General features: G+C 35.5%; 1 protein-coding gene across 2 annotated transcripts; it reads right to left on the reverse strand.

The window, feature by feature from the left end:
* Nucleotides 1-1725: 1725 nt before the first annotated feature.
* Nucleotides 1726-13289, reverse strand: LOC110720811 (protein ACTIVITY OF BC1 COMPLEX KINASE 3, chloroplastic-like). Of its 2 annotated transcripts, none has more exons than XM_021899853.1 (9): nt 13118-13289; nt 12520-12944; nt 12197-12424; nt 11651-11986; nt 10759-11314; nt 10432-10618; nt 9980-10349; nt 9506-9657; nt 1726-2057 (listed from the first exon to the last, which is right to left on the reverse strand). In XM_021899853.1, the coding sequence occupies exons 2-8, from the start codon at nt 12916-12918 to the stop codon at nt 9529-9531; spliced, it is 2205 nt and encodes a 734-aa protein (XP_021755545.1). In that variant the 5' UTR covers nt 12919-12944; nt 13118-13289; the 3' UTR covers nt 1726-2057; nt 9506-9528. The 2 variants fall into 2 exon arrangements, with proteins under 2 accessions (XP_021755545.1, XP_021755544.1); XM_021899852.1 differs by having other exon boundaries at nt 12520-12953.
* Between the last annotated feature and the right edge of the window lie 73 nt (nt 13290-13362).

Raw genomic sequence — 13362 nt, forward strand, 5'->3', positions numbered from 1 at the left:
TTCATTTAGCAAATATGGAATAAATTATATTCTACTTATGAATATAATCAAATTAAAAAGTATTTCATAGGTTTAATAGTATGTTTTTGTATGTATTCCTCTGAATTTACTATTCAAAAGTAAATATAAAACTATAAAATTATTTTATTTAATATAAATTATTGATTTACTCAAATGAAACTAAATAGTAAATACATTAATTACTTACCAAATAAATATGTGCATTGAAAAGTGCAACAAAAATGGGAAGAAATTTTATCAAAAAAGGAGTTTTAAGAATAGTATTTTATTTTTTTTTGACAGGAAAAATAATATTGTATTATTATTATATTTGGTATTATGTACGGTGATTAAAATAATTTAAGTATAAGTTTATATATTTTATAATTTAAAATCTTAAGATTCTAATAATATGTAAGTTTTTATAACTTAAATGAGAGTTTTTACAAAAATTATATTATGTACAAACATTTTTTTTTGTTGAAAGAAATATTATGTACATATATAACTATAGTTAATTTGTTTCAAAAAAGAAAAAAAAAACAATCTAAGAGACCTGTTTTATATAAACAAGTCTCTTTTCTTTTAACAAGGAAATCATAAAACGAAAAGGTTAGAACCTTGTGCTACCCTTGTGCCTTCATAGATCCGCCACTGGTTTTTTTTTTTTTTTTTTTTTTTTTTTTTTTTTTTTTTTTTTTTCCTGTCTGGGTGTTATGGATGGTGTTAATGGTGCAAGAAAGCAATTTGTTTGGTTTTGTTTTGTTTTGTTTTGGGTTTTTTTTTTATTTTTTATTTTTATTTTTTTTTATTTTTAATTTTTAAATAGAATTAAAAGATTAAAATCTAAAATAAAAAATTTATCCAATAATGAAGTGACACGTTGATTGGCAACCCATTGTATGGGTAGGGTGACTTGCTAGGATTGTTATGAGAAAATGGGTAGCAAAGGCTGGATTATTCAAGAATAATCCAAAGGTAAGATTGTTTTGGGAGAATGGAGGAAAGGTTGGATTATTCTTGTTAAATTTTCCTTATTTTTATACAACTTATTTTCTTCAACCAAATCTATAATAAAAGCATTTAAGATTATTATAATACAAGAAAACTATAATTTGAAGTAATGAATATTTAACGTATGAACCCGGAGCATCGTCCGAATTAAACACTAGTTAAACTTCCTCCGTTTTTAAATACTTGCTACTTTTTTTTCTCGGTCGTTTATAAATACTTGCTCCATTTCCTTTTATTAAATTCATTTCTCTCACCTAGTAAAACCCAACCTAAATCATGCTTTATTAATTTCGTATTCTCTCCTCCAATTATCTCCACTATTTTTGCATTTTACATTTTTTTTATTCTTCCACCTACCCCACTGCCTCCATATTTTACTATTTTCTCCTATTTCTCCTAATACTCCGCGCATGGAGAAATTGAGCAAGAATTTAAAAACAGAGGAAGTAGTTAAAATGTGTATTGGCAAACATAACGTGCTTCGTATATGTAATTATATTAATAGATGCATTTACAAAAGTGATTAATTTTTACCAAATTATAAATACGTACATTTAATAATAAAATGGAGAGAGTGAGAGATAGCTCAAGTAGTTAGGAGCCTCCTGGTTCCAAGAGATCTTGAGATCAATTCTCACCCCGTCATTGGCTCTCTCTAATCACCAAAAAAAAAAAAAAAAAAAGAAAAAAAAAAGAAAAAAGAATGGAGGGTATAAGTTTTACTTGCTAAGTTGCTTTCACGATTTCCTTAAGGTGTTGTACATACAAGATTTGCTACTTGCATGTATATTGGTTGTATATTTCCACATACAATTTAGTTAAGTACAAAAACATTAATCCATATGACCCTAAAATATACTTCATAGGAGTAAATCGATAAGCATGTACTCCTTTCTTTACCTGCATTGCATGACATCAAATTTACAAATTTACAAGTACCTGTAAATACAAGAGAACACACACACACACCCCTATGCCCAGTCTTCTGGCAATGGTAATCCAGCCTTTACTGCCGCTTACAATGGTTGTGAATTCTTGTAATACTGTTGCAACAAAAGCAGTATCAAACTTCCAGCACAAGCTGACTAAAATTGTTTAATTAAAAGCAGTGAGGACTAAGGAGATTATGACCCTTTTCTCTTCACCTGATTGATATTTACTAAACTTAGATAATCTTTTTGCTGAAATTAATTTGTCTTTTGTAAAAAAAAAAAGCAGTATCAAACTACCAGCACAAGGCGACTACAATTGTTTTATTAAAAGCTGTGAGGAACTGAGGACTAAGGAGAGTATGACCCTTTTCTCTTCACCAGATATTTACAAAAGCTTGGATAATCTTTTTGCTGAAATTAATTTGTCTTTTGTAAAATTAAATCTTTTTTTTAGTGAACTAAGTATTTTTACCGATTCACCATGTATTTGTTTTTAAAGTTATTGAGAGGTAGAAACTATGCAAAATGATTCACCATGTATTTGTTTTCTGAAGTTATTGAGAGGCAGAAACTATGCAAAATTAGATGGTGCACATGAAAAAAAGAAAACTTGTGTTCTTTGGAATTGACATATATATTCTTTTACTTTATTTTCTACGTATTTGCTAATATAACACACGATGTTCCTTAATATTGTAGGAAAATTGCTTCATAACCTACACCTTAAACCCCAAAGTACATACTTTCCAACAAAGCTTAAAGTCTAGGCCTATTTGTCCTTAGTCTCCTTTTGTATATGGGTGACACCCTCTTTGTAACACCCTAGAAATTCCTTTCTTTTAAAATACCTGTTTTGCCATGTGTAAAACTTTAAATAGAAATATCTAAGACATTACCGCCACCGTGAAAACGGCTAAAGCAACGATCAAAGACACACAAGGGAAGACTATCTTTAAAAACATTCAAAACAAGTCAACTTTAAAAGTCAACCAAACGAAAGTAAAGTCAAAAACCAAAGTCAAACGAAGTAAAATAAAACCATCCTACAACTTGGAACCATTGTAGGCCCTTATTAAAACCAAACCAACTTCAAACTTTTGTGTTAGTCTCAAAAATAATAATATCATAAAATAATCAAAGCATTAACACATCATAAACTAATAAAATAAATGGGTATTACAATCTACCCTCCTTAAAACAAGTTTCGTCCCCAAAACTTAAAATAGAAAATTTTAGGGTATTACACCCTTGGTGTCTTTAAAATAACTCTCAAACAATAATTATAAAAAAAAAAATCCAATATGTTTTTTTTTTCCTGTTAAATTATGATTACGTTGAGAGTGATTTTGCCATTTAGGGCTTAGGCTTGGTACATGGGTATTCTGATACTTCATTTTGGGACAACTCATGGATATTTTTCACTACATAGCCAAGTTGAACACTTGAACTCCGCCTTTGAGTGTCACTTTGTGGCATATACTGTCGGTCTCAAGCCCGGATAAAGGAGGAGAGTTGCGGTAGGTTTGTGGCGCCCAGTGTAAAACATACATAGTCACATCATATGGACATGAATCAAAATTTAGATATCGTGGGGGAGTTCCCTACTCAGTGACACGCTGCACTTCATAGGCAAGGGTTGCTAGATCGTCACCCTGAACTCCTAAAGCGACACGCCATCTTGAAGCGTGGGGGTAGTGTCAAGTATACAAGGGTTCCCGCATGGCAGACGAATGCGGATAAGGGTAAAGAAGCTAGTCCATGGAAATAGTAAGGGTATTAGGATGCATTTTGGGACTTGGAATGTTGGCTCTTTGACCGCGAGGTTGGTTGAATTAGTAAAGGTTATGAAAAGGAGGAGAATTGACATAATGTGTTGGACACAAGGCAAAGGAAGGGTTTATAAAATTTGGTGCTTGGGTAAAGATAAGGGTAGGAATGGAGTAGGTATCCTCATTAATCAGAAATATATTGATGATGTGGTTAAGGTGTCTAAAAGGAGTGATAAAATTATGAGTGATAAACTTATGATTAGAGTTGGCAATGGATCCCGACCTGAACTGAATCCGTGGATCCATATTTGATTTTGGATATGGATCTTTAAATTTTGGACCCGACGGATCCGAGTTGGATTCGACCCGGATCCTATAGAGAAAAACGGATCTGGGTACGGGTCCAACAACAAGACTCGTACCTAGATCCGTTTACCCACTTTTTATACATAGAGTACTAAATATCTAAAATTTGAAATTGCAGATCTTAATATTTCGCTAGCCCAATGGTTCGAAGAGCCTAAACCTAAGTCAAACTAAACATATATTTATGTCTACCACAAACTGTCAAACCCTAACTATTTTCATTCACCAATCATTCTCATTTTTCTTTCTTCCTCTTTCCTCCCATGAAGGATAATCTCTACCTTTCACTTCTTTCTATGTTATCCCTTAAAATACACTCTTGAGTCTTATCAATTAATCTCCTTCATCAAAGCGCTTGATCTGAATCTGTAATGAAGCATACTCGATATGAATTCTCTATTCATGCGCGTACTCGAGTTGAATTCTTTTTTCATTGAGTTTTTTTGAAATATCTTTTGATTATGTTTCTAATTTGATAGATTGAGATTTTTTATTGGGATTGTTAATAAAGTTTTGAGTTTTATTTGTTCATGTAAGATTTGATTCTAGTAATGTGTACCAAACTAACAATTTAGAAAGCTTTAATTTTTTTTTTTTTGTAGAATTGTTGTTGTATCCATTAGTTTTCATTGAATGATACAAAATAGTTGAAAGTATAAATTTGTTTTCGCTTAAATTATTGATCAAATTAATATATAAAAGTGATGGAAATAAAAGTGAACCATCAATTTTGATACTTAGATGATCTATAGAGTTGTGAATTTTATTTTTTACAATTTTTATTGACCTGTTATATACCCGTTTTGGACCCGAATGGATCATCATTTTTTATACCCGATGGATCCAAGTCCACTTATAAAAACAGACCCGGATATGGGTCCATTAGGACCCAATCTACATCCGACCCATTGCCATCCCTACTTGTGATAGGTGATGATGTCATAACTATAATAAGTGCTTATGCACCACAAGTAGGATGGGAAGCCTCTATTAGACAAGTATTAGACAAGAACTTTGGGATGACTTCGAAGAATTGGTACAACAAAGGGTGAGAAAATGGTCATTAGGGGGATCTTAATAGACATGTGGGCACTATGAGGGATGACTTTGAAAGTATTCATGGAGGTTTTGGTTATGGAGATATGAATGAAGTGAAAAATGATATTTTGGATTTTGCATTGGCATATGACTTTGAGTATCAATAACACATGGTTTGAAAAAAGGATCTCCCACCTAGTGACTTATAGGAGTGGGGGCAATGCAAGACAAATTGATTTCTTTATGGTAAGGAACGCTTGGGGGAAGAGTTACGTTGATTGTAAGATGATCCCCGGGGAGAGTACAGACTTGTAGTGCTTGATTTTCTTAGTTTAAAAAAGCGCCCAGGCCAAAACGCCTCGGTTTTCCAAGGCGCAAAGCTCAAGGCGCAACGCCATGTTTCAAAGCATGAGAAAAGGGGGATCTGGATTAATATTTGAAAAATTAACGTATTTTTGTTTCAAATTGAAGCTTACCAAGTGTTTAGAGTAATAATTCGAACAAAAGCCCCTTAATATTGAATGAAATCACTTCAATTTGACCCCCGATTTAAAAACACTAATTTCTAAAAAACCCTAATTTCCAAGTTGCTTTACAATTGAATAAATTTAGGGTTTGCTATGGCAGACATCACAGAAGATGACTTCCCGGCGGTTTCCGGCAGCATGTATACCGGCGGCCGGCGCCAGGTAAGTTTTCTTTGATCTGATTTTTTTTTCTTTTTCTATTATCTCTTCGATCTCTGTTCTTCTCTACCTACTGACTATAACGTAAAAGAGATTATATTTTTGCGTCCTTCTAACTTTGTAAATCACGTGACCATCTTCCTTTTTTTTTTTTTTTTTTTTTTTTTTTTAAATATAAAAAAGTAACATAAAATAATTTTCACATTAATTTAATTTTTTTGATTAATTTTAATGCAAAAAAAGAAGTAAAATAAAAAAATAAAAAATTTGCGCCTCGGGTGCGCTTTCGCTTTGCGGCTTACGCCTAGCCTCTAGGAACCCTTTTGTGCCTCGGTGCGCCTCGCGCTTTTTAAAACTAAGTTGATTTTCGAGGTCGTAGATATGCTAGGAGCCTAGGACGCAGAGACCACAAGTGGAGCCTAAGATCAAGTGGTGGAAACTTCAAGGGGAGAACCAACAAAAATTTGTAAGAAAGATGGGAGGATGTATGAATTTGTCTGGTAACACTGATTTGAATGTAGATGCGATGTGGAGTAAAATGGAGCATAGCATAGAGGAAGTGGCAAAAGAAATTCTAGGAAAATCCAAAGGAAGCATGCCACCGAGTAAGGACACACATCTTGGTGAAATGAAGAAGTGAAAAAGGCGATCAAGAACAAACGAGATTGCTGTAAGATGTAAGAGAAATGCAGAAGTGATGAAAATTATGAGAAGTATAGAGCGAGAACAAAACTAAACCGAGACCTTTATGCAAGTTTGGATACAAAGGAAGGAGACAAAGGCATCTATAGGCTTGCTCGTATTAGAGATCGGAAGACGCGAAATATTGAAAAGGTCAAATGTGTGAAGGATATTGAGGAAAGAGTTCTTGTTGGAGACAAGGAGATTAAGGATAAATAGAGGTCTTTTTGATAGTCTATTCAATGGTGATCAAATTCAAGATATTGGTGATACAAGCGTAGTTTTAAAAGGCGCACCAAGGCGCAAATGGTCCTTACAGCCTGCAAGGCGAAGGCGCGCACCTTTTGTATGCAAGGCGCATGTATTTATATATTTGTTTCAAATTATTTTTTACTTGATTGTACTTAATACCAATTAAAAAGATTCATAATAAATTAAATAATGAAATATGTAAAGCTTAGGTAATCTGAATTTGAAAAAATGTCCATCATTCTTCAATTATAAACTTAAATCTTAGTTATTTTCCTTGAGTTGCAAAGGCACTTTGAAGGCGCACGAGGCGCGCGCCTAGGTGACTGAGCCTCGCCTAGCTAAAGCCCATTTCCCCTCGGCGAGCCCGAGGCGCACTTTTTAAAACCAAGGATACAAGTGTCCCTCATGATATGGTTAATCGCCAGTTTATGAGGATTCAAAAGGGAGAAGTCAAAATGGCATTAAAAAGATGGGATTGAAGAAAGCGGTTGGACCAGATGACATTACTATTGAGGTTTGGAGATGCTAGGGAGAAAGAGGAATTGAGTGGTTGACAACTTTTTTCAACAAGATTGGGGGACGTAATAACATGCCTTTTTACGGGAGGAAAAGTACTTTGATACCTTTGTATAAAAACAAAGGTGATTCTAAGATTGTGCTAACTATCCAGGGATTAAACTAATGAGTTATACTATGAAACTTTGGAGCAAGTGATAGAGCAAAGGTTAAGAAGAAGTGTGAAGATCTCAGAAAACCAATTCAATTTGGATTGGAGATCAACTATGGAAGCACATCTAATGAGACAACTAATGGAGATCTATCGGGATAAGAAAAAGGATTTACATCTGGTTTTTATTGATTTGGAAAAGGCTTATGATAAAGTACCAAAGGAGATTTTTGGGTAGGTTTTGACAAGGAAAGGCGTTTCGCGGATATATATTGACATCACTAAGGATATGTATGAAGGAGCTAGCACAAGTGTGCGGACCGCTGTTGGGAAGACGAAAGAGTTCCCAATTACAATTGGAGTTCATTAAGGTTTGCACTTAGTCCTTTTTCTTTTCTTTTATTTCTGAAGTCATGGACGAATTGACGAGTTTAATTCAAGATGATATACCATGGTGCGTGATGTTTGCCGATGATATTGTGTTGATTAATGAGACGAAAGAAGGCGTGGGAAGTAAGTTGGAATTGTGGAGACGCACTATGGAGTCCGTGGCTTGAAAGTGAGTAAAAGTAAGATGAAGTATTTAGAATGTAAGTTTAGCGGTGTGGGAAACAATGAGGCAGGATGATCACCTTGGATGGGAAGATTGTTCAAAGTTGTAAGGTCTTCCTGGAATCAATGAAAGGATGGAGATGTAGCTCATAGGATCAAAACGAGTTGGTTGAAGTGGAAGAGTGCGACGGGCTTTTTATGTGATCTATGCATACCCCGTAGATTAAAGGGGAAATTCTACTGAATGACAATAAGACCTGCTTTGTTATATGGTAAAAAATGTCGGACCGTAAAGCACTACCACGTGCATAAGATGAATGTGGCGAAGTTGTGTATGTTGTGATAGATGTGTGGTCATATAAAAAGGATTGGTTGAGGATTGAGATAACAAGGAAGAAAGTAGGGGTTAATTCGATTGAGTACAAGATAAGGAAGAATCGCTTAAGATGGTTTGTCCATGTAAGAATGAGACCAAGTGACACTCTGGCAAGGAGGCTTGAAGAATTGTAAAATGTTGGGATCGCGAGAGGTAGGGGAAGACATAAGAAAACTAGGAAGAGGGTGATTGAGAGTGACATGAGTGCTTTGGGGATTATGGGGAATATGGTGTTGGATAGGGCGGTGTGTGAAGGGAGAAAATTCACGTTAACGACGTGTCGTGATTATATATACTTTCTAAATTTACTTTTGTATTTAATTTTATTTTTAGTCCACCAATGTTTTGTAAATACTATATTGAATTCTTTTGCTAAAGTTTTCTCAAACCTTTATGTTTTCTACTTCAATTTTAACCACTTTTTAAAAACTTTCTTGGATTTATTCTTGGTTCACTTTTAAAATTCCCTTAATTTTTCTTAAATGCTCTTTCGTTTACTTACTTAACTCACCTTTGTTTTTTTTTTTCAAACTCTTTAAATGATGATTTTGTTATTTCCTTTTCTTTGTATCATACGATTCCTTATAATGGTCCATGTTAGCCGACCGCAAGTTATTTTGGGACTAAGGTTTTGTTGTTGTAGTTGTTGTTGTAGCCAAGTTGAACACTTGGACATGTATGATGTACCCGTGCGAATTTGAGTATCTGGATTTGAGAAGCATAGCTATTGAGTCATTATGGGGCACTGGTATGGTTTATATTCAAATGTTAAAATAGAGGGTCAATTCCATATATAGAAGTTTGCAAGTGAAGTAGAAAAAATGTAGAAAGCATTGCAAGTAAAATGGGATGGAGGGAGTAGTAAAAAACGAAAAAAACTTGAGAATAAACTAAAAAGTCTATCAAATTGATCGAGTCTCAATGAGTCCATGAGAAAATCCATAAATGACTAGCCTATCTATTTCACTCAGATCTGTAGCCCTTGATTGAAAGGTGAGTTTGGTCATCTAGTATGAACTGAATTATTCTGTGTCAAATTAACCCTTATGTAAGATATATTAGTAGAAAGCACACTAAAAAGCACAGATTATTGAGTGTAAGTTATTGTCTATGAACTTATCAGATTAATTATAGTGCTCCAAAATAAGAAAATTTAAGTTCTAGCATTTTACCTGCAGTTATATGTTGCTTTCTTCTACACTTGAAGACTTGTAGTTGAGGTTGGGGCCTGTAAGACTTGCTGCAGAAAACGTGCTGCCAGACGCTGAGCTATGCCACCAAGAACACGGCCTCCAAGATCACGTGCTTCGCTTTGTTGAAGTACCTGCAAAAATGAATTTTACAAGTTATCAATGGACCATCATCAAATTCAACAATAACTGCACAGTAACCACAGACACTGACAACAAGACAAGAATAACAGCCAATGATGGATTTTGGTATTCGTTCATAGAGTTCAATGAATAAAGTGCTTATGCATGGATCATATACACTGATTAATCAAGCAGTCCAGACAGCTTAATATGATCCACCCAGTAAAGTAGCCTTCTATTTTTACAGATCAACATTTCCTCAAGGCAAATCACATGCATAAAAAATGTAAAAACGTGAAATTAAAAGTTCGTTGTTAAATTAATTATTTAGACCTGTAATATAGGTTGTAGGAGGGAAGGTTCAAAGTTATTTGAAGACTGTAGAAGCCCCCAAACCTTTAGCACTTGTCCTCGAAGTTCCAACATACTTTGCTGTTCAGCTTCCTTTGGTAATAAGAAAGGTCCTGTCGAACTACCATTTGTTACTAGAGTCCTCATGAATTCAGGTAGAGAACTGTATGTATCCATCAAAGAACCCAGAATTACTGCTTCAGTAACTCGCACAGCTTCCTTTATAACTAGAATCCTTAGTTCTTCACCATCCGGCCCCAACAATAGCTTCAGAACAGGTTGTAAAGCGTCTTTTGCAGAAAAATCCCTGTCTTTACGCCCCTGAACAAGTAAATTTTCAAGTCTATTCCACCTGCAGTCAACCACCATAACATAAGAACTTTCATCTTTGGGTTTTGTGCAATCAGTTTCAGCAATGATTAAGACAGAGTAACCTGAATTTCCCATCCTTAAACAGCAACTCAATAAGAGCATCTCGCAGATATGGGTTAGGATCAGTAAGAAGTCTCTTAGCAAAATATGGATATGATGCAGCCAGAACCTTAAAATTTGGATCTGCATAAAGTGCTAAACCTTCCAGCACAGTAAGAGACCTCAGTATCAATGCATAATATGCCGGAACTGCCACATTAATTAAGAATAACATCAGATGTAGAACAGCTTCAATCTGAAGCAAATATTAAACCCACAAATTATCAGGTTAAGGACCTGCATAGACTCTGTTCCCTTATGGATGTATAACAGTGGAATGAGAAGTTTACCATTGAATGGATATTGATAAAAGACGGCTCCTAGACCATCTACAAGCGTTTTGAAGTTTAGTTCACTAACAGTTGAACTGAGTGCATCATCAAAGAAATCCCGAAGTACAGGCACAATTGGAGAAACATCCACATCAGGGGATAAAAAATTCAGAGCATAATAATCTTGAGCCATGGCTTCATAATCACGATTAACCATGTGGACAACATGGCCAATAATTGCAAACCTTGCTTGTTCTGGGGTTTCACTCATCATTCCAAAGTCGATGAATGCCAGCTTTCCCTCAGGAGTTGCCAGAAGATTGCCAGGATGTGGATCTGCATGAAAGTATCCGTACTCAAGTAATTGTCTAAGGCTACACTGGATACCAATGGTAACAAGATCCAACACCTTCAGCCCTTGTCTCTCAATTGTGATTTGTTCATTTAACTTGACTCCATCGACCCACTCCATTGTTAAAACTTTGGCACTGGTGTAATCCCAGAATATATCAGGAACAAAAACATCTTCCTTGTCAGCGTATAATTTCTTAAATCTTCTCGCATTCTTACCCTCCTGCAAATACCTGTCAAAATTAACATCCAAACCCAAAGAAAATATCATAAAAAGAAAACATGGGATGAATTTCAAGTTCCAAAACTTTCAAAACGAGCAGTTTGATCAGAGCAGCTTTACTGAAGGGAAAATTATAGCTTCCAAATTTACCACAGAATTGGCAATTATTGCTATAAACACTTGGGCATCAGATAATGCAAAGGCCTCTCTGACATCCGCAAGGAAGCTGCTCTCTTTGACATGGCTAATCCAGGTCAAGGGTGGGTGACTGTTGTTACCTCACAGAGTATCCTGTTAATAAAATGACAAAATAAATATTGAAGAGGGAGTCCTTGCCTGCACATAGTTAAGCTCTTGATAAACTCTTCTTGCAAATTCATCAACTAGGGCAACAACATCACTTGTGACAAAGTCAACATATTTATTTATAAAAAGGGCCAGTCCTCTTATCAGGTAGAAGTCAAGCCCTATGGCCTCTTCAATACCAGGCCTCTGTACTTTGACAGCAACCGTCTGACCAGAATACTTCAATTGAGCTTTATAAACCTGACCCAAACTAGCAGCTGCAATCGGATATGGAGATATAGTTGAGTATATGTCCTCAAGTGGAAACTCCAGCTCCTTCTCAATGCATGAGAATGCCTCCTTATTCGGGAACGTAGGCAAAGCATCCTAATCAATCAAACACAATCATAAGAATTCCCTACTTGACATGAGACCAAGACAAGAGAAAAACTAGAGCTGATATAAATTCAGAATACATTTGAGTAGGCACTTGTTATTTGGTTACCCCTGATGTAAGGCAATTTCTGGTAATATAACCCTTTGAAGTTAAGAGGAGTAAGTAATTAGCAAGTAGTTATAAGAAAATGGAGAGTGAACCTGTAGCTGAGAGAGTTCCTCAAGGTACTCAGGTGGGCACAAGTCAGGCCTTGTGGATAAACCCTGGCCAATTTTGACGAAAGTAGGGCCGAGAGCAGTAAAAATCTTGCGGAGCTGAACAGCTCTTAAGGATTTGTTTTGATTGAGCTGACCATTCCAATTATCAAGCAAGAGCTTGAAAGCAAAGGAACCCAAACCGAACAAAATATCAGAGGTCCTACGAAAAACCTAGAAAATATATATGGGGTGGGATGAGTTAGTCCTTAAATAATCATAATCATAATCATAATCATAATCATAAATAAATAATGAATGGAAGCAACCTTGATAGGGCGTGAGCCATATTTAGTAGCAATCATCTGAGGAGTGTAGACAGAAGCGGCGGCTGCTCTGGACATGGCCCTTGCCTCAGCTTGCATATCATCAGCAAGATTCTTCTTCCTCCTGTCAGATTGTGATAGTGATAGTGCTGCATCATCGGTTTTGGTAATGCTCCTACTATTACTATTACTATTACTATTGCTATTGCTATTACGATTAGTATTAGGCCCCCCTTGAGAAGGAAAAGTACGGGCATCTGCCTCCACCAAGGCCGAAAGTGTTAATGGTCTAGACTTACGCCTCCGTCTGTGACTTATGCTAGGAATGTTGATGAATGATACTCCATTTTGATAACCAGAACTCAAGGGATGATGAGACAAGGACAACATCCCCGATGCCATGGATGGGACAATTATACTTGTGATTCCTGGAAAACCTAAATTAATTTTAAAAACTTCCACCATCATGAATTCATTCATACTGGATTGATACTTCCAAATTACAACTTAACAGTCAACAAATAATTATAGATAACCCAATAATTGAAATCAAATTGGTTATTAAAATAACAGATTAGAAAGAAGAGGTAAACTAACTAACCTTGGTTGGGAAATCGGAAAGCCGGCAGATGGAGGAGACCGGAGTAGGATGTGAGGTTACGAGAGAAACTTTGATATAGCCATCCAACCAACCATCCATCCGGTTATTGATTACAAATAAGACACGTGGCCGGTTAATCTCTGTTTTATATTAATAAATAAATCTCAAATGAGTGTAAGCAATTGTGTCCGCAAAGCTGGGTTGCCTTGGTGGAACGTTTAAGGCTTTAATTTTAGTTTGGTTGG

Source organism: Chenopodium quinoa, unplaced genomic scaffold (assembly GCF_001683475.1).
Source record: "Chenopodium quinoa cultivar QQ74 unplaced genomic scaffold, ASM168347v1, whole genome shotgun sequence".
In the NCBI taxonomy this organism is placed as follows: domain Eukaryota; kingdom Viridiplantae; phylum Streptophyta; class Magnoliopsida; order Caryophyllales; family Amaranthaceae; genus Chenopodium; species Chenopodium quinoa.